Genomic DNA, 24,292 nt, shown 5'->3' with positions numbered 1-24,292 from the left:
GTGACATTGTGGAGGCCCCGAAGAAGGTTCCCTGAGATCCTCAGCTCCTGCCATTCATGCCCTTATGGAATTTCTTCCCCTTGGGTGTGGGCCAAAGTAACAGCAGCCATGATGGAATGTCACTTCCAAGTTTAGATTATAAAAAGTCTGTAGCTCCCATGCTAAATGAGCTCTCCCAATTCTTGCTTGCTCTCTCTCTCCTTCTCTCAGATCACTTGCCCTGGAGAAGTGAGTTGCTAACATTCCTGAGGCAGCACTGTGCGTACATGCAAGAAAACAAGGTCCGTGCATAGCCACATGATGAACTTTTAAGTGGACTTAAAAGTGGATTCCCCGGGCACCTGGATGGCTCAGTTAGCTAAGGGTCTGACCTTGTCTCAGGTCATGATCTCCTGCTTCATGGGTTTGAGTTCTGCATCAGGCTCTGCACTGACAGAGTGAAGCCTGCTTGGGATTCTCTCTCTCTCTCCCACTCTCTCCCTCTCAAAAATAAATAAACATTTTTTTAAGTGGATTCCCACTCTCCTGCAGTCAAAGATTCAAATTAGACTGCAGGCTTGGTCAACAGTTAAGACTCCAGCTTTATTAGAAACCTCAAGCCAAAGGCACCAAGATGAGCTTTACACAGATTCACCTGACCCACAAAAACTGTGAGAGAATAAATGCTTATTATTTTAAGCTGCTACGTATGGGGATAACTTATTATACAGGAATATATTATTAATATAACCACCTAAAATATAGAACAAAATAGCTTTTTACCCCAAAGCAAAAACAAACTAACAAATGAAAATCCAGGCCATTCTCTTGAAAGCAAAGAAATGGTCTAAAGAAACTTGGGGTGCCTGGGTGGCTCAGTTGGTTGGGCGGTCGACTTCGGCTCAGGTCATGATCTTGCGGGTCTGTGAGTTTGAGCCCGGCATCGGACTCCATGCTGACAGCCTGGAGCCTGGAGCCTGCTTTGACTTCCGTGTCTCCTTCTCTCTCTGCCCCTTCCCCATTCGCAATCTGTCTCTCTTTGTCTTTCAAAAATGAATAAATGTAAAAAAATTAAAAAATTAAGAAATGTGAAACTCTTACTATGGATGTTCTCTTCATCCTGGCATTAGGATATCTGTTCCGTGTCTTTCCAAAGAAAAGTCTGCTACTTACACACTCTGCCCAGTCTCAACCTAAGTAGGATCTCTTTGTCACATTCTAGAACATCCAATGAAGACTAGTGCTCAAGAACTGAAAGCCCAGTTAGGAGATCTCAAGTGGGGGAGAGGGAAAGGGAGGTTTGATAGAACTGAAAGTATGATTAAAAGTGAAAATTTGGGGGCGCCTGGGTGGCTCAGTCGGTTGAGCGTCCGACTTTGGCTCAGGTCACAATCTCGAGGCCCGTGAGTTCGAGCCCCGCGTCGGGCTCTGGGCTGATGGTTCAGAGCCTGGAGCCTGCTTCCGATTCTGTGTCTCCCTCTCTCTCTGTCCCTCCCCCGTTCATGCTCTGTCTCTCTCTGTCTCAAAAAGAAATAAATGTTAAAAAAAAAAGTGAAAATTTAAAGTGATGAAATCACAAAGGCAAGGAAAGCAATGAGAGGGAAAAAATGTTGAGGAACTCCTAGAAAAACGAAACTCTGGAAGATCAGTTCAAACATGAAACTAAATAATATGCTCCAACTTTCAGCAATTTATAAGATGGAAAGTAATCCATTTGACCTTGATCCTGGGAAAATTCCCCCTTGAACAATCCAGGCAATACAATATTAGACTCACAAGGAAAGAAATGTCATATTAACACATAACTGAGACTGGCATCTAATGATATTTATGTAGTAATGGTAATCTAAATGTTCTTTATTGCTTTTCCACTTCAGATGCCTCATAGATAAAGTATGGAAGATTTGGTTGTGGTTGCCAAACAGAATGTTAAGGTTAACATGCCTGGAAATACTATGAGATGGTGAGATGTGCAAAAGTAAAGGGAAACTAGAGGAATACGATGTCTTCATCTTACTAATGTGGACACTCAAAAGATACTGTCATAAACAAAATAAGATATAGAGATGTACATGCACTACTCAAAGTAAAACAAATAACTACAGTGTGTGTATGTGTATATACGTGTGTGTGCATATATATGTGTGTATTTATGTATATAAATGTATATAATATATAAATCTATATATAATGTATATAAATCTATATATAATGTATATAAATCTATATCTAAATCTATCTATCTATCCACCTATTTCAGAGAAGAAGAAAAGGAAAAGGAAGGGATTAAAGCCAGGAGGCAATCTTCAATTTTCATACTGGGAATTGTACAAATATTGTATAAGAGGGATAAATAAACAAATGGAAGTATATTATTTAGAGATGTGAAACTAATTACTGAAAGAATTATGAAAAGGTATCACCTCTGAGGAATAAGACTGGAGGTGGAGAGGAGATGGATGGGGGATTGTTGCTCTTTATACATACCATCTTCTAAATCATATTGATTTGTTTTCATGTGCTTATATTACCTTAACGAAAATAATTTACCAATTATCCCCACTTGTTTTGCATACATACAACAAAGCATAAAAGTGAATTTTGCCAGCATCCTTCTATTAGCCTCCAAAAGTGTAAAAGAGCAGGTTATAATTAATGTTATTATTTGCAATTTGAGGTACCACCCATTTAAATATATTGTAGTTTCAAATAACCCACACAGCAGGAATAAACTTCTTTGACATTTCCTAGGCTTTGTCTAGATCTGTCAGTCATCAGGAATTCACTCCACTCCCCAAACTTCATTTAAGTCTTTGTGTCCAATTTGTGTTATGCCAGCAGGCTCTAATCTTTTCTTTTACTTATCTAGTTCTTTGTACTTGGTTCTCATTTTAAATTGCTTATGAAAATATCGCAGTTTTACAAGCTTAAATTAGGCAATGACTATCTCTTCAATATACTATACATATGGCCCTCGATTTATGATTTTTTGCCTTATGATGTTTCAAACGCGATATGCATTCAGTAGAAACGGTACTTCGAATTTTGATCTTTTCTTGGGGTGGTGATATGTGGTAGTATACTATCTCATGATGCTGGGGCAATGAGCCACAGCTCCCAACTGGCCACAAGATCGTGAGGGTTAACAACCCATACATTGTGTACCCATACAACCATTCTGCTTTACACTTTCAGTATAGTATTCAATAAATTACATGCAAAAACAATACTTTATTATAAAGTAGGCTTTGTGCTAGATAAGTCTGACCAACTCTAGGCTAATGTAAGTGTTCTGAGCACTTTAAGGTAAGCTAAACTAAGCTATTATGTTTGGTAGGTTAGGTGTTCAAAAGTAAAGGGACACTAGACAAATACGATTAAAGATATTTTCATCTTAGGATGGGTTGTCAGGGCATCCTGACAATTCTACCTGGTTTCCAACATAGTTAAGTATCAAGCCTATCCCAAGTTTTCCTTGAAATATTGTCCAGGGTCTCTGATGCAAACTAGGTCTGTAATGGGTCTTATCAGACTTCCTTATTGTTCTCCAAATATTTTCACCTATTTATTACTCATTAAAGTTGGCTACAGATACCAAAAGTCAGGCAAACTACTTGGAAGTGTGAATTCCTGGCTCTTGACAATGGTGCAACAACTTGCACAATACTGAGACGTTAGCAACATGACTCTTGCTTACCACGGGCAACAATGGGAGAGGTCACACTTCTGTGCAAACAATAAGGGGTGCTTTGCTGTACAAAAATGGAAAACAATAAATCTAACTAAAAGTTAGCCTGCTTTTGTCATTACAATGTGTCAGCAACTCTAAACTATGTGAGTAATGAATATTCCTCGAAAGAGGGGAGCGTTAGCACTGCCCCTCTTTCACCTAGGTAAAACATAATATTCTAGAAATGATACTCCACTAATCCCTGGAAAGTGGCTTTACACCTGTTAATCTGTAACCTGATTGTATTGTTTTACACAGCTTGTTCCTTTCCATCTGAGGAACAATTACTGGAGGTTCCTTTCTGGACTTATGTGATTGTCAACACTACAAACTGAAACAAGAATTATGCCTCCTATAAATCACACCCATACCTTTCTCTTAAATAAGTATGCATAAAATTAAAAAAAACCCAACAACCAGAATTTAAATTTTTTTAAGGTTTATTTATTTTTGAGAGACAGAGAGAGAGTGGGGGAGGGGCAGAGAGCGAGGGAGACACAGAATTTGAAGCAGGCTCTGGGCTCCGAACCCAATGCAGGGCTTGAACTCACAAACCATGAGATCATGACCTGAGCCAAAGTCGGCCACCCAACTGACTGAGCCACCCAGGTAAAACCAGCATTTTAAAAACTTTCTTTACTTTGTGGATGAAGGAAACAATTTCTTTTATTCCCTTCTTATGTGTCCTATCTTTATTCTCTACAAATATTGATCAGTCCAGGAAAATTTAAGACTAGGCAACACACAGTATTTATCTCAGTAGACTATGAACTCTCTGTTGTTCATTAATTTATTTATTCAAAAACTGTTTATTAAGTGCCCACTTTGAACCAAACAGTGAGTGAGGTGCTAAGTATGCACAGATTAATAAACCACAGATCTTGACTTGAAGGTACTTGTCCAAAAGCTAACTAAAGTAAAGGTTATAGGCTCTGGTAGGTAGATTACCTATCTATCTATTTATTTGAATGTGTGATTATCTCTCTCTCCAAAGTACTATGTAAACATGAAATGCATTCTGCTTAGTGTTTTTTGGAAAAGCTTCAAGTGAAATGCAAGGTCTGAAATCATGTACCATTTAGATTAGTACACCTTCAGAACTTCACAAATTTAGAGTCCATTCTAATAAGAGCACAGGTATAGTTGTAGTGCAGGAAAGGAGTTAATAGGAATAGTGCTGTTGGGGGAAGGGACAACGTATGCAAAGGCTGAAAGCAGGAAGTTGCAAGTTGTCTTTAGAGAAGTTGAATTTTGTGTTGGCTTATTATTGTTAGCATACCAATGGCAAATTTCAGACTAGGTGCTTTATACATGTTGTTGTTCTTTTTCTCCTTTTCTGAATAAAGTTCTCAAATAATATACAATGGAAAGTCACACCAACAAGAGTATATAAGACGAGGCAATTAAACTGGGACAACTTCAGTCATAAATGTAATTGAACCAATATCTGTAATGACAATGAAAATTCTTAGTTTGGACAGTAGCAAGCCATCAGTTCATAACAGAACAAGAGGGTCATGTGGCTGCTCTGTGATGGCTTGTTTTCCATTGTGTTATGATGGATTGCCATGTTGACTCTGTCTAGAATTATTACTAATGGCCAGTTAATGCTGTTCATGGAAAAGTTGGGTTCAGGAATGTCACCACAAAATTTGAAAGAATCTTGATGAGTCATTTTCATTTCCGAAATATGGGCATTAGAACCAGAGAAATTTCTTTTAATGGAACATAGACATTTTCAATTTTCTTCTAGAAGAAATTGATATTCCTTTTGGATCCATGAGCACAAGTATCTACACTATTCTGTAGCTGTGCACACAAAGCTTTTGATAAATATTCAGGGATAGGTGCTTTAGAAATAAACTTGGAGGTATAGAAAACATGAAAATAAATTTCCCTCAAGTGTTCCAAGGCCAAAGTTTTATTGATGAATTCTAAAAGCTGAGCTATATTTAGTGCAGATCTCATAATAGCTAGGATAACATGATAGAGCAGATAGAGACTTCTCATGTGGTTAGCCTTCCAGGCTTGGAGATTTGGTAGTAGAATATATTTGTTACCTAGACAGCATTGGCCAAATTCAGGCTCATTTCTCTTACTTGAAATTCAGGTCATCACGTGTGAATTTGCAATGCCTAAAATAGGGTGTAGTGTTTGGAAGGAAGAAAGGAAAAAAGAAGAGGTAGGGAAGAAGGAAAAAGAGTGGTGGTGGCAGAGTGGGGACAAAGGTATTAAGCAAGGAAATATGTCCCAGATGCTACACCAAGACCTGGCTTATGCAAGTGTGAAATTGATACTCCCAAAGAATCTGTCAAGATAAACATGATTTTCAAGTTTCTATTATTATTGGTTCATATTTTATTCTAACACTGATACTTGGACATGTCACGGATAGTATTGGGGCTTCCTCAACCCAGTATTTATGCCATGTAAAGGTGAAGATGATTCAGCTTTATGTCTCTTAGGGGAGTCTCTAGATCGTGCTTGACTGGGAAAATCCTAAAAGAGGAGAAAATGGGCTGGGGCTACCATCTACCCTATCAAATCTACAGACTGGATGATAACATCTATTTTAGAAGAGGAATGTGAGAGGGGCACCTAGGTGGCTCAGTGGGTTAAGCGTCCGACTTCGGCTCGGGTCATGATCTCACGGTCCGTGGGTTGGAGCCCCGTGTCGGGCTCTGTGCTGACAGCTCAGAACCTGGAGCCTGTTTCCAATTCTGTGTCTCCCTCTTTCTCTGACCCTCCCCTGTTCATGCTCTCTCTCTGTCTCAAAAATAAATAAATGTTAAAAAAAAAAAAAAAAAAAAAAAGAAGAGGAATGTGAGTAATTCCAGAATCAGGGTAGCGTCTAGCACACTGCCAACACTCAGGACACGTGAAATAATACAAGCGTGTTGCTTCAATATGCTCATTATTAAAAAGGAACTAAAATATCATCCCTCCTCTAAATTTGTTTCTGAGTTTCAATTGTGTTGGTGATGCTGTCAATAATAGACTATGCATCTGTGATGTACGAAAGTTTTGATAGTGATGATTTAGGGTACTTGATAATTTATGCGAGGATTCACTGATAATCTAAATATGTGAGAAATGCTTCTAGTTGTAAAACCTAAATCACTAGGTACCTTCATGATATAATTACCCCCACCTTTCATAATATAATACTTTAAAAAGTGCATTTTAGGGGTGCCTACATGGCTCCGTCAGTTAAGTGTCCAACTCTTGATTTCAGCTCAGCTCATGAGCTCACAGTTAGTGAGTTTGAGCCCCACTTCAGGCTCTGTGCTGACAGTGCAGAGCCTGCTTGTGATTTTCTGTCTCCTTCTCTGCCCCTCCTCTGCTTGCTCTCTCTCTCTCTCGAAAAATAAGTAAGCTAAAAAAAATAAAAAGTGCATTTTATATGTTAGGTACACAAAAGATATTTGCTAATTTTTAATTTTAAGTAAAATCACTGTGGACTTATAGGGAACATATATATATACATACTATGGTCAAGAAATATATATACATATAGAAGCATACACCGCCATGATTTATTTTGTTTAATTATCATTTAGAATGCTTACTGTGGTCAATATTGGTGTTATCTACTAGAGATCTTCTATAAAGAGAATAGTGGTGATGAGAATACAGTGAAATCTGTTTAGTAAGTACTGAATTAAGACAGATAAATTAGCTAACCCTTCTCTTGAGGTTCCAGCCTAATGATGTTAATATATTTTTTTACTGTTGGGTAAACTTCCAGTGATGCCAACAGATAGGAAAATCTGTTTCTAGATTATTGGTTCTAGAAGTCATCGTAGAGATTTAAATTTAATCTTGACCTTAGTTTATTGAACAAAGCTTACTGTTTTATATATACCATGAAAGAAAAAAAGCAAGCACCATTAACACACATACACATACACACACACACACAATTATCTTTTGTTTTTTTTTTTAATGCTTAGATGATTTTCTCTCTCCTTCCGCTCAATGAAAATTATTACTACATATAAAAGAGGAATAAATCGACAGGTATAATACAACATACCCATGTATATGAAAATCAGTCCACGTAATAAAATGGCACAAATTCTTTGCAATACTGATTAAAACTAAGACAAGAAAATAAGGCTATATTCTTGCTATTTTGACATTAAGGAATTATTTAATAAAAATATATTCCTTTGTCCTATAACTGAGACTAAAAATATTAGAGGAGGTGACAATATCACCAGCCCTTTCTGAGAAAATACCCACTAAAATCATTGCCACATCTGAAGCCTTAGATACAAAGTCTTGTCATTCTATTTCTCCAGTGCTAATAAAGATTATATCAAAAGAGATTATATCAAGAATCCCAAACCTAGTTTAGTCTAATTCACAGCTGGAAGTGCTTGATGTATTTCATATCCCAGTTGAAAAAGGAGTGTATCATGAATTTTTAAGCTCCTTAATCAAAACATGTCATCAAGGACAGCTACAGAAATCACATTTGCAAGATTCAGTATCATACTATGAATTATCTTCTGTTTGGGAACGGCTAGGAAACAGGTACAGGAAATTTCTGGACTGTTCAGTCAACAGGAGTTTGAGGTCACCGTTAGTTTTGTTGGTGGTGCTGGGATGTTGAGTAAAGCAGTACAGCATATGGAGATTAGAGGACAGTCTCTCACTGCGGACTGTACAGCTTTCATGGACCTCTGTCACTAGCTGCCAGTGACAACTCTCCCCTGCCCTCCCCCCACATGCTCTAGCGGATGGTGCTGCCTCCCTATGGAGAACACCTCACTCAAGAGACTTCTGCTCTGTACACACCACACAGTTGATGCTTTTATTTACAAACATCAATTCAGAGTTATTTCTTTTTTCTGTCATTTTTTTCTTATCAGAGCTACTTCTTCAAAGGCAGAGAAAATACCTTTATAGGTAAGAAAGATGCTTTAACTTATACTTTGTACCTGAAGAATGCTTTCCACACAAAACTTCCAAGTGTGTAATGGTCACATGTGTGAGACTCTATATTTCTTTATATTTTAGGATGAACCATAGAAATTTTCATCGTTTTGATAATAAAAAATTGTCAAGTAGCAATCATAGTTCATACAGTACATTGACTCATTTGATCCTCACAATAAGTTTGTGAAGCCATAATCCCCATTTTGTAGATGGGAAACAGGTATTATGGAGGCTAAATAACTTGCCCAGGGTCCCACAGCCAGCCTGTGGCCAAAGTAAGGCTACGATTTAGGTAGGCATTCTGGCTTCCAAAGTTATGCTCTTGACCACTATGCAATACTGCCCCCTACAGCCAATGCTGGTGTTGCCTCTTCAGACTGTGTCACTTTCCAGTATGCGGGATCAGACTGGGAGAGACTGGGCAGAGTATGAAGGAGAGAAGTAAGAAGGTGAAGAAAGGAAAGGGCTTTCCATGCCAAGGTGTAGGGGAGCTGACAATACTGAGTCTGTCTTTAACCCTCCGTCTTGTTCAAGTCAGCTCACTCACTCCTCTGGGGCTATATGATCCAGATCTCTTGGAAATTAACTTGCACACCTTACAAATGCCTGCCAAAGCCAGAATAGGGGAAGGCTTGCTCTGGCCCTCCATAAATTTGTTAAAAATAACATGATCTCTCCCCTCCCTCATGCACAGGTGGTGCCACAGATCTAATTAGATGTTAGGTGTCAACTGGGTGCATGCAAGTCCCTTGAGGCACATGCAAACCCTTTGATCTCACTACAAGGCCCTTCTGCAGACTTTGTGGAGAATAGCTGCACAGCAGGATCATCCTCCAACGGATCCCTCCTATCAGTAAATCACCCTGAAAAGAACTCTGTGTAAACTGTATGGAGCGGCCTGCTTTGTTTTTCAGTCATAAAATGTCAAAATGCCTTCTCAGTTTGGGAGATACTTTAACTGTCTCTCTCCCACCTTCCAACATGAGGACACAGAGGTGTGAAATGGCAAGACCTCTAGAGGTCACTGTGAGTACTTAATCAGAAGGTCAGAATAAAGATAAACCCTCTAAAGAGGCAAACAGGAGGTTGGCTGTGAAGGTTGCATTCTGATCATCATCCCAAGGAAGCAGCCTTTTATCCTAAATATCTGGTTGTATTAAAGAAGGGAATGTCATGACTGCATTTCAATTTTCAAAACAGCAAACTAACTCTTGTGTGGAGATGACACTGAACTTGTTAAGAATCTGAGAAAGAGGGGCGCTTGGGTGGCTCACTTAAGTATTCGACTCTTGATTTTGGCTCAGGTCATAATCTCACTTTCTGTGAGATTGAGCCCCACGTTGGGCTCTGCGCTGACAGTATGGAGCCTGCTTGGGATTCTTTCTCTCTGCCCCTCTCTGCTCTCTCTCAAAGTAAATAAATAAGCTTTTAAATAAAAGAGTATAAGAAGACAAGAAGTAATAAGATTTTGAACACAGGCCATATTTAAAAGCAAAGGACAAGATAACCTTAAAATACTCTGAAAGGAAACTGGCTGCGTAGTCTTGGGTAAGTTATGTAGTTTCTCAACTTTCTCATGTGTAGAATACCAATAATAATACTAAGACATCTCCTTTTCATACACCTATATACCCTAGAATTTGCTTACACTCTGATTTAATTAACAAGGCTCTTACTAGTCTCGCATCCATAGGACCACACACAGCAAGTATGAACAATTTCCTCCCATTCTGACCTTGGATGGTCCCATTCTTGCACAAGCTTTGAGCCAGAGCCTGCTCCCTTGGGCCTGACCAGGCCCCTGGGGGTACAGTGATGCCTCACTGTGACTCTGAGTGAGATAGGGGGTGGTGATAAAAAGGATTGGGGTTTACTTTATAGGTGGCATGAGCCAGACCTCCTTACTGATGAGTCTGGGGCCTGGTGCACCCAAGTATCTCTCACCCCAGGACTCCTCTGACAGCCTATGGAACTCCCAAGACCCTGAGAGATGGGGTTCCCTCTGGGAAGAACGGTCTTGGCAGCAGTGCCTGGGGCTGACTCTACCATCCTCTGAACTGCCTGGATGCTCAGCCCATCTCTGCCCATCCTTTCTGTGATCCTCCATGAGGATCTGCACTTACTGCCTCCACATACCTGAAGCCACAATGCATACCTGGAACTCTCTAAATACACTTTGTTTGGCTTCCAGTGAGTCCCCCACCACACTCTCTCCCCTCTCTCGCTCGCTCTCCCTCTCACTCTCCCTCTGTCCCTCTCTTCCTCTCTTCCTCCCACCTGCACCAGGTCTTGGTCCTAGACCATGGATGTCCCTCTTTAAAACAAAAAAAGAAAGAAAAGTTTAATCTCAGTGTCACTTTTGTTCTGGTTTCCTAAAACACCAGCTAGTTGCCACTAGAACTATCCACCTAGGGTATGATACTGCTGGATGTAAAAATAAGTCTGAATTTTAACATGCCAATGTTCTCTTATAATCAATGCCTATATCAGTAATAATCTATACATGTCTATTCAAAAAGGACTGCCATTTAATGTGCACGCCCCTCCCTAATACAAGCATCCCCTCTCCGCTGCTTTTTTCCTCACAGCATTTAATATCCCATGTATAATATTTGCTCTAATGTTTATGCCCATCTTTAAGTAAAATGTAAGCTTTATGGGGCACCTGGGTGGCTCAGTCAGTTAAGCATCCGACTTTGGCTCAGGTCATGATCTCACAGCTTGTGAGTTCAAGCCCCACGTCGGGCTCTGTGCTGACAGCTCAGAGCCTGGAGTCTGCTTCAGATTCTGTCTCCGTCTCTCTCTCTCTGCCCTTCCAACACTCACTCTGTCTCTCTGTCTCTGTCTCTGTCTCTGTCTCTCTCTCTCAAAAATAAGTAAAAACATTAAAAATTTAAAAAATAATTAAATAAAATGTAAGCTTTGTGCAGAAAAGTTTAATTTTGTTCAGTGCTATATTTCCAGTGACTAGAACATTGCCTGGTATATATATAGTAAGTGCTCAGCAAGTGAATGGATGGATGGATGGACAGATGGAGGGATGGATGGACACATGGGTGGGTGGGTGGGTGGATGGATGGATGGATGGGTAGATGGGGAGATGGATTTATTTATCTACAACTAGCTATTTCTGAAGATATCTCAAAACCAAGGTTGCATCCACCAATAGGACATCTTTTTATCCAGTAAAATCTCCATATCCTAAAGAAAATGCACTAAGCAAAAGAATTTTCTTAAAACATACTCTTTAAAATGTATATACCCTGGCACTTTTGCTTACCAGCAATGATGGCGAAAAGTACCTAAGTAGCAGTTGCCTCCCTACATTTAAAATTACAATGACTTATACTTCTCTTACTCGGCACCATTAGTTTCAGGAGAATACTCCTCTGTATATAATTTTACATCTACATGCGAGTGTTTTTCTTTCCACTATGCACTAAAATTTGCTGTAAAAATGTACATTAATTTAAGTGAATTCAGCAGAATGACTGGACTAGCAAAAGTAAAATTAATTATTCATGTCACCAGTATTTTAAAATGCAGAGTGGTTATCAGGAACACACATAATTATAAGTAATGCAATTATTTTTTATAATGAAGCCACAGCTGAGGTTAATTAATATTTTTAATAAAAAATAAAATTTTGTTCTTTGAAGTTACAAAATGTATTTTGTTAGGTTTAAATATTTTTCATGGAAATGTGTGTATACTCTGCTTACATTTTTCAAACAAATAGTATTAATTTTTTATGAGCATCTCCAATGCTGCCAGGAAGCAACAGCAGTGTCCAATATATTCAAATACTCTTTTCTTGCTTGAACACTAATTGGGTTTCTTTTCAGAACATTCCATCGGAATCAAACCCTGTCAAATCAGTAGGACACTGCATATGTGAAATATATATGTTTCTGACAACCTATCAATGCTTTTAAATCCTAAACAGTTCTTTTTTCTTGAGTGGGTTTGTTATGTCCACTCTGAAAAAAGCCTAACTGGAACCACAGAATTGCTCCAATATATTTCACTCATATTTACTGATCCTGCCCTACTCTATAATTTCTTACTAGGAGTTGCAAGCTATAGTCCCTCCAGTCAAAAATCAGAATCTCTCAAAGCCTCGTTTTCTTTCCTTTCTCAAGGTTTTTTGAAATAAGATAAAAAGAAGATGAAAAAGGCTATGGACTCTTAAAACCAGGTACAGATACCAGAGTCAGTTGCTCCTCTGAATGTAAAAGATGAGGCTTTCCTATTTATTATTCTTATGAAGTATGATTTTTTTTTGCAAAGATAGATTTTATATATCCTGTAAGAGGAGAACGCAATATACAGACCAAAATGGAATGCTTGTGAAACTCAAAAAGGGATACTGTTAATAATTACAGTGGTATACCAGATGTACACAGGAACTATACAGTCCTCCCCAGATGCACAGCCACCCTGTGTAAAAGTTAATGGTGAAATCTATGCTTTGTTAATCATCAGAAGACGTAATTAAGGGGCGCCTGGGTGGCTCGGTCTGTTGACCGTCCAACTTCAGCTCAGGTCATGATCTCCCAGTCCATGGGTTCAAGGCCTGCGTCAGGCTCTGTGCTGACAGCTCAGAGGCTGGAGCCTGCTTTGGATTCTGTGTCTCCCTCTCTCTCTGCCCCTGCCTGTTCATGCTCTGTCTCTCTCTCTCTCTCAAAAATAAATAAACATTAAAAATTTTTTTAAAAGAAGAGCAATTAAGAGTATCATCACTAGTATCACTGAAATTTTAGAGCTGAATACAATTCAAGAGATTCTTAGTTAACCTACTCAGAGAGGTAGTAAAGCCAGAGTGTAGCCATGGTAACCAACCTGCCCAAGCTACACAGCAAGGTAGGTGGTTGTGTTGAAAGTGGAATCCAGGTCTCATGATTTGCCGTGTTCTTTCCGTTCTCCTATATCCCCTCTAAGTAAAAGGCATTTCTATGGATCCATATTCACTACAGTGTATATACAGCTTGTAAAATAGTCTTGAAGAAAAGAACGAATAGACTGCAAAATGTGATACAAAGATTAGAACAGAATAAATGTCACAATTTTGATCTCAAAATGAATAGCAGTTTCACGTTCTTTTCTTTATGGACTGCATTCAAAGGGAACGAATATTGCCCTTTGCATGCTGGCTTACTTTTACTCATTTATATAAAGCTACATATACGTCTTAAGACATTGCCACATTATTCAGAAAGGAAACACTTAGGAGCCAAAAATCTTGCATGACAATCCTTGTCCTAATCCCAAGAAGCTCCCAGCATCCTGAGAAATTTTACTAGCAATTATTTGCAAATATTTGCTTTCTGAGAGTAGTCTTATAGAAAGCGTCTTTATTATTATTTTTATAATATGAAATTTATTGTCAAATTGGTTTCCATACAGTGTTCCTCCCAACAGGTGCCCTCCTCAGTACCCATCACCCACCTTTTTTTTAAGATAAGCAGGACTTACAGAAACATTTAGATATTAATTTTGTGAACTTTACGTAGTGCACATAAGAAGTACTATTATTATATTCACATTTTTTTAAAATGCCACTTAATCAAAAAGGGTTGGTAAATGTCCTCATTATTTCATGATATGAATCATGTCTTTCTAAAGTAAACATCAGTTTCAAATTTGATTATCCCTCAGAGGAAAAACTTTTTTTAAAAGCATATTTACTTCTAAGTAGGAAAGTAAACAAGATCCTATTGGATGACATTTTGATGAGTACTATTTTATAAAAATTCTCTGACTCTGTAAAAAATGAAAATACATTTCTTCCCTACTACTTGCCCTGCAGGATGGCTGAATAAACCTCATCTCATCTATTTGAAGTGAATCCAATTTAATTTTTCTTGACCAAAAATCTGTTTCCATAGTTCTAAAACATGCAATCACCCCAAGGTACATTGCCATTGTAGCTTAAGTGGCTCAGTGTTATCACTGAGGAAAATATACTTTGATTGAGAAAACAGTCTGGTATGGCTTTTGAAAAATAAAATGACCCTTCTTGGTGCACAATTTAGTAAGGCAGTTGATAAAAGCAGGCAGATATGGCCACTATGGACAGGATTTAAAGGAAGATGCTTCATCCAATTTACAAAAATGAGTCAAAGGTTATAGTCCAGGAATTAGCATTATAAATCACTCTCTTATTATTTAAACTTCTATCTAAATAGAACTAAACTTCTATCTATTTAAAATATCTATTTTTTAATGAACCTAGTAATCTTTTATTTAAGTCAATACCTCCTCAAATGAACCAAATAATCACTAATTGATTAGATCATTTACTTCTATAAACCACTGCTGTCTTTAAACATGTAATAGTTTATAATAAAAGAAACATTTCATTGGAAATTAATGGGTAGTTAAGTGTTTTCCTTTTACATTAATTAATACTATAAAATGCATAACTTTTTATTTCCCTATTTCTAGGTATTTAGCTTGCAAATGCAATAGCTATTTTATATGTTTTCTTAAAAAACAGAATTTCTTAATAAAAACTAGTCACTAATTGATAAAATGCATTTTAGAAAAGGCTGGTAAGTCTTTTCTTATTTTGGGATACGTCGAGTTTACCTAGGAATTCAGGCATCAGTAATTTCTTTAATGATGAAATAAGACTACAAAGAAAAATCTCTGATACTTTTTTCCAACTCTGGTTATCCTAGAATGTCCTCTTATGAATTACTTTATATAAAAGAAACAGTCTAAAGGTCGCATTGTATTTCATTTTCCTATATCAAATTCACCTTACTAACTTGTTTCTTGGGTTTTTTTTTAATGTTTATTTATTTATTTTGAGAGTGAGAGTGTGTGCACACATGAGCGGGGGAGGGGCAGAGAGGAGGAGAGATGCAGAGAGAATCTGAAGCAGGCTCCAGGCTGTCAAATCTGTGAGATCATGACCCAAGCTGAAGTCAAGAGGTGGATGCTTAACTGACTGAGCCATTTAGGTGCCCCAATAATTTTCTTATTGTTAAATAAATCATAAACCAACAATCACAATAACAAATCATTAATGAAGCATCAGTAAAGCATAACAAATGGAGTTTCTGGATATGTATAAATCTGTGTAAAGTTCTAAAGTCGTTAAGTCTTTATTCAAGGGAATAAGTGTTATTATTAACAATCTTACAAACCTAAACAAGATAGAGAAAATCAACAGAAAGATTATAATGTGAGCACACATTCTTACTGAAATGGATATTCCCTAAGGACAGGGGTTTCTGTTCATTGTTGTTAATGTCCCCCCTAGTGCCTAGGACAGTGTATGGCACATGGAGAATGATCAATAAATATATATTGATGAATACCCTGTGTGACAGCTCATTGTACTTTATGGTCAAATGGAAATAAAAAATAAAAGGAGAGAGAGAGACGAGACAGAGAGAAAGTGCATATTGGCACATAATATGCAATACTACCCTTATGAATTTACAGAATTTATAAAGTTTTTATTATCTCTCTTCTAATATATTTTCTCTCTTTCTATCCTGTTCTTCTTGCTCCTTCTACTGAAAGTAAAAATCAGAATCTATTTTTTTCTTTCCCCGGTAAACATGTTAATTAGTAGACAGCATGCTGATATGAACAGAATTCACTTTCTTCTACTCTCTTTCCAAATTTGACACTTAGGTGTATCTCAAACACGTGAAATAAAAGAAATGTAAAAATAATTGTTGTCATTCTTGTTTCTTTAGAATGAAGTTTTCTATAAAAGTTAGGATCATGTATTTGGAAAAGCTTTATATGGCATCTACAAGAGACACACATTCGCTATTAAAAACAAAACAGAAGGAAACAATTTAGGCCAAGTAGACACACAATTCTGAAAGAAATAACAACAGAATATACACAAAGACTATAAATGTCAATAGGGATCTAGTAGCATTTAATAGCATTTTAGTAATATTCTTACAGCACTCTCTGAGGCAGGTAGATTTCTTTTCCTTAGTCTTCACTGATGTAATGCCAGTGCCTGATGCACAGTAGGCCATCACTAAGTATACCTTGATTGCATTAAGTTGTAAACGTTTAGCATTTAAAACTCTATTTTTCAAAAACTTTAGACATGAGACATAGGTTCATTGAAGTGGATTCTAGGTAAGGGCAGCTGACCACATATAATACAAAGTATGTAAGCCTAAGACAGTTTTTAAGTACCATATTTTGGGTCTTTGTCTTCAGATAAACTAACAGTGCATTTTTCTCATAGACAGTGTGGGGATCAAGGGCAGGTACAGTGATTATTCTGAATTAGAGTTACCTAAGGAACACCCAGCACAAGAACACTAGGATGCCCCTTTGTCTTCAGAAAGCAGAAAATAAATCTTCCATACGAAAGGTGTCCTCTCTGTACCAGGAAGTAAAGAGACATCCATATCACCAGACATTGGGAATACAGAGCCAAGAAGGCTATATAAACAAACCTTGTTACTTTTACTAAATTATTACCCCAGTCCAAATCCCTTTAGAATTCCTTACTAATTGAAGCTCCAAAACTTAAGGGTTTCTTTTTTGCCCTGTAAATTTCTTACAGGTTTATGTTCCTTTGGCTAAAAAAGTATAAAAGCTGCCTGCCTTAGTCATTTATTTGGGTCTCAATTTTATTCTTGAGACTGTGTACAAATAATTAAAGGGTTTTTTTTCTCCTATGAATCTGCTTCATGTCAATTTCACTTTTTAGACCAGTCAGAAGAAACTTGAAGGGAAGAATAAAAATTTACCATGTCAACAACAGTAAAAGGGTAGCCTTATTATTCATCATGAGAACCAGAAGGCTATCAATTCAAAATTTTGACACTTTAAAATATAATAGAAGTTTTGTATGCGATTTCTCTTCAAATTTGCTTTATTTTGATGATGTCCTGAGCCTGAACAAACAAGGCCCTTCAAGTACTTCACTAATTTACTTGTTTATTTAACTTAAAAAGTGAAAACCCTGTGCAATTAGCAGACAATCCCCTCAGCTTGGGCTAGACCAAAGTTATTAATCAAGACTACCAGCTAGTAGCTAACAAAACCAACACAAAGCAGTTTACAAAAATCGACAAATCTCAGATTAAAAGCCTATACACATTTCACATTCAAACTGAGTACATTATGCTAAGCAAGACTGAAAGACAGCCATAGCACCCAAGGTCAGAAACAATCCCATTTTAGAAAAGACATCTATGCAGAAAAGCCTACTTTCATAACCAAAGTTCCCAGACAAAGGAATGAAATCCACGTACTCACCTGGCTAATGGGTTCTTTTGTAGGGGGCTTTCCTCTTCTGGCTGTGCTAGTAGCTAGGGTTGTGGTGGTCTCCATAATTGATGTGGACATCTCTGACTGCATGGCAGTGGCTGTCGACTCAGTTGTCATTGAGGAAGGCACTTCACCAACAAGTCTCACATTTCCCACTATGGCGATGTTGGCATCATTTTCGGCTGCCATATTCAGAACTTTCAAGCCATTGTAGTAAAGCCCAGAGAGCTGGCCCTGGAAGGGCTGGCCCTGCTCTTTCCCGCCAATTATTATGGTTGCTTGGCTATTGAAGATTGTGAGCTGACGCCCTGTAAAAATAATATTACATACATGCAAAAATGTTGATTGTGAACTCTACATTCTACAAAGGATGATAAAACAGATCTTTCATGGGGTGGATAATGAGAGCAATAAACTATAAGAGAGGCATTTGACTCATAATTCATTGCTTATAAATGAGGTGTCCATGAAATGCATAATCATTGGCAAATACTTGTAAATTCTCAACTTATCATAAATGTAGTGTTTTTGCTAAAAGACCAATCAAAGATACATATTATAAATCAGTTTTTAGTGGATCCCTTTTCCCTTTTACATCAAGATCTTATACTGTTGGTCTCTTAAGTCTAAATTGTCAAATTAAAAAAAATGTGAGATAGCTAATGTTTCAAGTATTTGTCATTCTAAAGTTAACACTGGCATAAACTAATCTAAAGCAGCTAAATCTAATTTTAAATTTATGATAAAAATTTCATAGTTCATGTAATGGCCACATGTATCTATACACTAGTCTTCGAAAATGTTTATTTTTTGAAGATATAGTCCATTGTTATTTGAATTATTCTATTTTTCCGGCAATCACACTGAAAAGAAATGCATGGTTTACACTAAGCATGTCGGAGACAAAAAAAAAAAAAAATCCAAAAATATTTTTCTGATTGGCTTTCAGCAAGTCTATTAAAACAAAACAAAATGAAAAAAAAATAGCTTCAGATGTAAAAAGCGGCTTCAGGAATGATACACAAACCGATGGAGAAATCATGGCACATTTCCATCAAACAGCAATCCTCAGCAACAGTACCAATATCATCAAATTGAGTATCCGGTTTTAGCAGATTGCTCTCTGCTCATAAAAAGCATGCACACAACTTTAAGTTCAGTTTTAATTAGGGCTTGTTCTCAAATGCTCTTAGAAGGTTGCAAACGTTAAAGGGACTTCATTTTGACTGGCAATCCATATTGCCCACTATTTAAGATGCCTAGAGTTTAAACCAAGAGTTTTTTTGTTTTGGTTTTGTTTTTTGTTTTGTTTTTTTTTTCAGGACCATAATAAAGATATCAGAACTACATATATTTTAGTTAATAATTTAGAGGCTGGAACATGTAATATAATCTATGAATGATTTATCATTTTGGGTTAATTCTTGCTGTGAGTACCTTCATAGATTGAGTTAGTGGATTATATTTAACAGTCCCTTTAACCTTAAGTTAACAGGGTAAGATTATTAAACAGCTGGTACGTCTAAAAATGTATAGAAATTATTATACAAGGTATGCAAATATTACTATCTACATTTTACTGTTTTAAATTTGTTTTTAATTTAGTTTTACGGAAAATTTATTTTTTATGTTTATTAGTGTTACAATGAAGTACTACTTGGTTATGTTCAAATTATTTTTTTATTTGAAGTTTTAATCAATGTTTTTTACCTTTGTCGAGTAGCCATTCATCAACTACTCGACCAAGTCGATATGGAATTCGCTGTCTAGCAATCGCCAGGCGCTCGTTATCATTGTTTCCTTTAAAGTTTAAAGAGACATTTCATTGGTTAAAATCTGTAAGGTCAAAGGTTAAAAGTTAATACTTAAAGCTTGAGCTATACAGTTGCCACATGATTTTTTGAAATTTGGAATTTTAAAAAGTTCTACCTAGAACATTTCATGTTTCAGACTTGTCATTCATTCATTTATTTTATTTTAGCAAACAAAATTATTCCTATGTTAATTGAAAATTAGAAATCTGCATTTGAGCTAGGTTATTGAACTTATGTTATAGACAGACCCGAACAACCAATTTAAACAGCATATAATAGCTTTACAAAAAAATGACCATTGATCTCAGGGTTTTGTCTTTTTGATGTTTCTTATTAACTAGTTAAACATGTTCAGGTGAAACAGGTTTAAGTTTTCAAAATACATTCAACCTCTTATTCCAGATTAGAAATTTATGAACACCAAACTTAATACCATCTTTTGGCACACTGATGAATCTAAAATAGGCCTAGAAAACTTTATGTCCTATTCAGAAAATAGAAATTCTTATTCATCTCATTTAAGGAAACCACAAAGTCTGAATAGTTTTTGTATATTCCACACAAATTGATTTATCAATCACTTGGACATCACAAGGGAATACATCTTGCATCATCCAAATTTGTTATTATAGGAAAAGGCTTTGACAAAAGTGACTTCAGTTGAGTGTCCTTCAGTTCCACTTAAAGCTTAACATGCTGAAGTGTATAACATTTGAAAAAAAAATGTTTTTTTTTATTCTCAAGTATCTGCTTTTATTAAACTATTCTAAAGGCATGACAGTGTAAGGAACAAATACAAGCCACAAACAGTGGTTCCTACTCAAAGGTTCAAACTACATGGGAGCCTCGCTTCTTTGAACAAAACATTATCTGATAGAAGCACAGTTTAAACTGACCTTGAATAATGCTTGCAAATAGATGAATGTACTCTTGATCTATAACGCACTTAGGAAGAATCTAAGCTGCCATCTCAGTGCTCAATTGTGAATACTGCAAGTTTTTCTATTCTGTGAAAATTAACTAACATGGAATTTGAGCTAAGATGTCTTGGCAAAAGCTCAGAGGAAAACTCAGAGGAGAAACAAACATTGAAAGGTAGTACTGCTGACAAGAAAGGAATGGAGCATTTTGCTCAAGAAAATAATAGATACAATTTTTTCTCAGAATATTTGTAAGTGTGTCTTATACTATTTTTACTATATACTATACTTACCATAATAAACCCGCCATTATATTGGTCACACGCTTTTAGAGAACTAGAAAAGAACTATAATTTAGATCTTATCAATTGTCCCTTGAATGTCTATTTGACTAAAATATTTCATGTATTAGTACTTAATTTAAAATGTAATATTAATACTTAATTTAAAATTTACACCTGAAATTATGTTAACATTGTGTGTCAAATATACTCAACTTTTAAAAAAGAATGTAAACGTCAAAGTGGTCCCAAATATAGTTTAATAAAAACATTGATATGTATTTCTTTATATTATGTAATCATTTAAAAGTTATAAAATACATTTTATTCTATGGGATATTTTTAGTATATTGATAATCTAGAAAAAAAAAAGAAAATAACAACAACAACAAAAACAAGGATACAAATAGCTTAAATTCCAAGCCTATCTTTGTTTTAAAAGAGTGTACAATTAGAGCGCCTGGCTGGCTCAGTTGGTTTAGCCTCTGACTTTGGCTCAGGTTATGATCTCAGTCTGTGGGTTTGAGCCCTGCATCAGGCTCTGTGCTGACAGCTCAGAGCCTGGAGTCTGCTTCCGATACTGTGTCTCCCTCTCTCTCTCTGCCCCTCCCCGGCTCGTGCTTTCTCTCTCTCCCTCTCTCTCTCTCAAAAATAAATAAACATTAAAAACTTTTTTAAAAAAATAAAAATAAAAAAAATAAAAGAGTGTACAATTTGTGTTCTCGTCTGTGTGCTTACATACATGTATATTTGGTAAAATACACTAAAATATGATATTGGTTATCTTAAGGCAGTGTGACGAATGATGAATATGTGTTTTTGGCTTATATGTGATTTATGTGATCAACACATTTTTATGTGCATAATTTGATAGGCAAACATGAAATATTTTTTCAAAAACACATATCCTTTACTCTATTAACTTCTTTGTCTGCCAACACTCATATATCAATTCACATTGTTATAACTCTCCTGATGACTTTGTAATTAGGTGGTTCCTTATGCTGTTCTTCATGCCAGAGTGTTCCCATCATAAGAAATGATTCATTATTCCCTCAGATACCACCCAAATTTAGGCTCCAAATCACCTTTTGCCCAATTACTACTACAGGATATTAACAGACCCCTCTGCATCATCCCTGCAATCAATTGCACCCATTCTCCACATGTCAGCTGAAATCTAAGCATTTCATTTGTCTATTATAACCCTTACCATTGCCTTTAGTATGAAATCGCGAACCCCTGATGATATTTATGAGTACTTCCATGATCTAGTCCTTTACTACCTCCTGTTCCTCATCTTGTGACTGCTACTGCCTTGCCATCTTCTTTGCATCCTCATGAGATTTCTTTCAATTCTTCTAAGGCTCTCCTTTTTCCTCTAGGCTTTTGCACTTGTAGCTTCCTTTATTTGAAATACTCTTCCTCACTCTCACCCTATTTCCATTTTTTCTTAGCCAAACATGACTCATTAATGGAATCTTCTTGATAGAAGCATTATTTCCTCAGGAGGTGTTTCCTACCTGTCATCAAGTTAGATTAGGACACTTGACTGCATGTTTCCCTAGCACCTGATACATGCCCTTTGGAAACAGGCACTGACCTTATAATTGCATATTCAATAAATATTTTCCTCTGAACTCTGAAGTTCCATCAGGTCAGGTATTGTGTGTGGTGTTAATTGTTGTATTCTTGGTGGAACACAATACCTATCATATAACTTCCTGTGAAATATCTGTAGATTGAGGTGGTGAAGGAAATCTTTTTTTTTCAATTCTCACAGCTTCCATGGAACCATTATCTCATCCTAGAGCCCAACAACATTCACAAGAAAAAGAAAGGAAATACTCTGCCCAGAGAATAAATCGCACATAGCTGAGCTTCCCTTTGACTTTCTAAATGAGATATCACATATTTCATTTATAATTTTATTTCTTTTAATGATGGTCACTGACTTGAACATCTATACAATCAGTTCATTATTTGCTTAATAATAACTGCTTCATGCCACAAAATAAGTAATCGTAGTTATTATAGTAAGGGAAGTAGAAAAGCCCTAAGTAAGACAGGTGGAGAGAACTAATAGCTTTGTATATTCTTTTTTGATAACTTAGAAAAAGAGCACATAAAAACACGTTAATGCATATATACACAGGTAAATGCAATTTTCTCTCATACCTTTGGCACTCAGAGCAATTATCATTATTGGATATAACATGATTTAAGTCAACAATAGCTTTTAAAGATCCTTGATGAGAGTCAGCTAAAACAATAAAAACACCATTATTTCCAATGAATAACAAAGGTCAACTAACAACAACAACAAAGAGAAAAATGAGTAGGCAGCAGAAATAGGTATAAAAAGATGTGATAATTTTTAAAAAGGTAGCCACATGAACAGGGTCATACAATCCCATCAACCATGACTATCAGATGCCTTCTAGTTCAGAGACTTTTTTTTTAAGAGAAATTTGACTTTAAAATCAAATGACAGACTTTAGTCTTTGTTGAAGTAATGGATGGGAAATCAGATGGTACTCATTTCAGTTCAATACACGGTTTAAAGAGAAGTTTTTTTTAATGTTTATTTATTTTGAGAGAGAGAGAGAGAGGGGGGGGGGCAGAGGATGAGTGGGAGAGGAGCAGAGAGGGAGACACAGAATCTGAGACAGCTTCCGGGCTCTGTTCTGACAGCTCAGAACATGGGGCTCGAACCCACAAACTGTGAGATCATGACCTGAACCAAAGTTGGACGCTTGAAAAACTGAGCCCCCAGGCACCCTGTGTTCAATATATGTTTACTTTAGTTTCCAGATTCTTTGTTCTTCTACTAGAATAAAAGATTAATGACTTCTCGTGACAAAATTATGTATTAATACACTATCAACCAAAGACAAATTTGAATAGAGTATTGTGATGATGTCTTTCTGACAGATGAGTTCCACTGGTATAAAATAGTTCAGATTATTTAGGTTCACCAGGAATAAGCCTACATTTAATCATGAGAATAAATCTCATGATTTTCATTAACAAGCTTCATATGAAAAGTCATTATTGAGGTATATTATTTTGAGAAATTGCTCAAAATCCATTTTATTTCTTCACAAATTCATAATGATATGTTATTTGCAAAACAATCTGTAATTTGGTATGACTGTATTCGTTTTTAATCCTGGCCATAGTTTGATATACATCTAAACTTTGCATGCAGTATTTAAGGACATAAAACAACCAATTTGATTGGGAAAGGTCAAAGATAAATATAGTTTCCAATGACCTGTTCTTTCCTATGGAAAGGGTTGGGATCTAATACCAAACATGTAGATGTGTAGAAACATTACATTGTCTTTCTGAGCATGG

The 24,292-nt window shown here is 36.5% G+C and overlaps 1 protein-coding gene across 24 annotated transcripts in view; it reads right to left on the bottom strand.

Annotated features, from left to right (window-relative positions):
• The window catches only part of NRXN1 (neurexin 1), a 1,127,584-nt gene that overhangs the window by 112,683 nt on the left and 990,609 nt on the right, over positions 1 to 24,292 (bottom strand). For 14 of the 24 annotated variants that reach the window (XM_078444444.2, XM_078444446.2, XM_078444448.2 and 11 more), the window contains 2 exons: positions 19,628 to 19,717; positions 17,906 to 18,225 (listed from right to left, as the gene is read on the bottom strand). In XM_078444444.2, the coding sequence (XP_078300570.1) occupies positions 17,906 to 18,225; positions 19,628 to 19,717 (410 nt within the window). The remainder of the gene's footprint in view (positions 1 to 17,905; positions 18,226 to 19,627; positions 19,718 to 24,292) is intronic. The other 10 variants (XM_078444455.2, XM_078444456.2, XM_078444458.2 and 7 more) reach the window with 1 other exon arrangement.

The sequence above is a fragment of the Panthera onca genome, chromosome A3, assembly GCF_046562875.1.
Source record: "Panthera onca isolate mPanOnc1 chromosome A3, mPanOnc1 haplotype 2, whole genome shotgun sequence".
Taxonomy (NCBI): domain Eukaryota; kingdom Metazoa; phylum Chordata; class Mammalia; order Carnivora; family Felidae; genus Panthera; species Panthera onca.
This window is presented reverse-complemented; position numbering and strand designations above follow the sequence as displayed.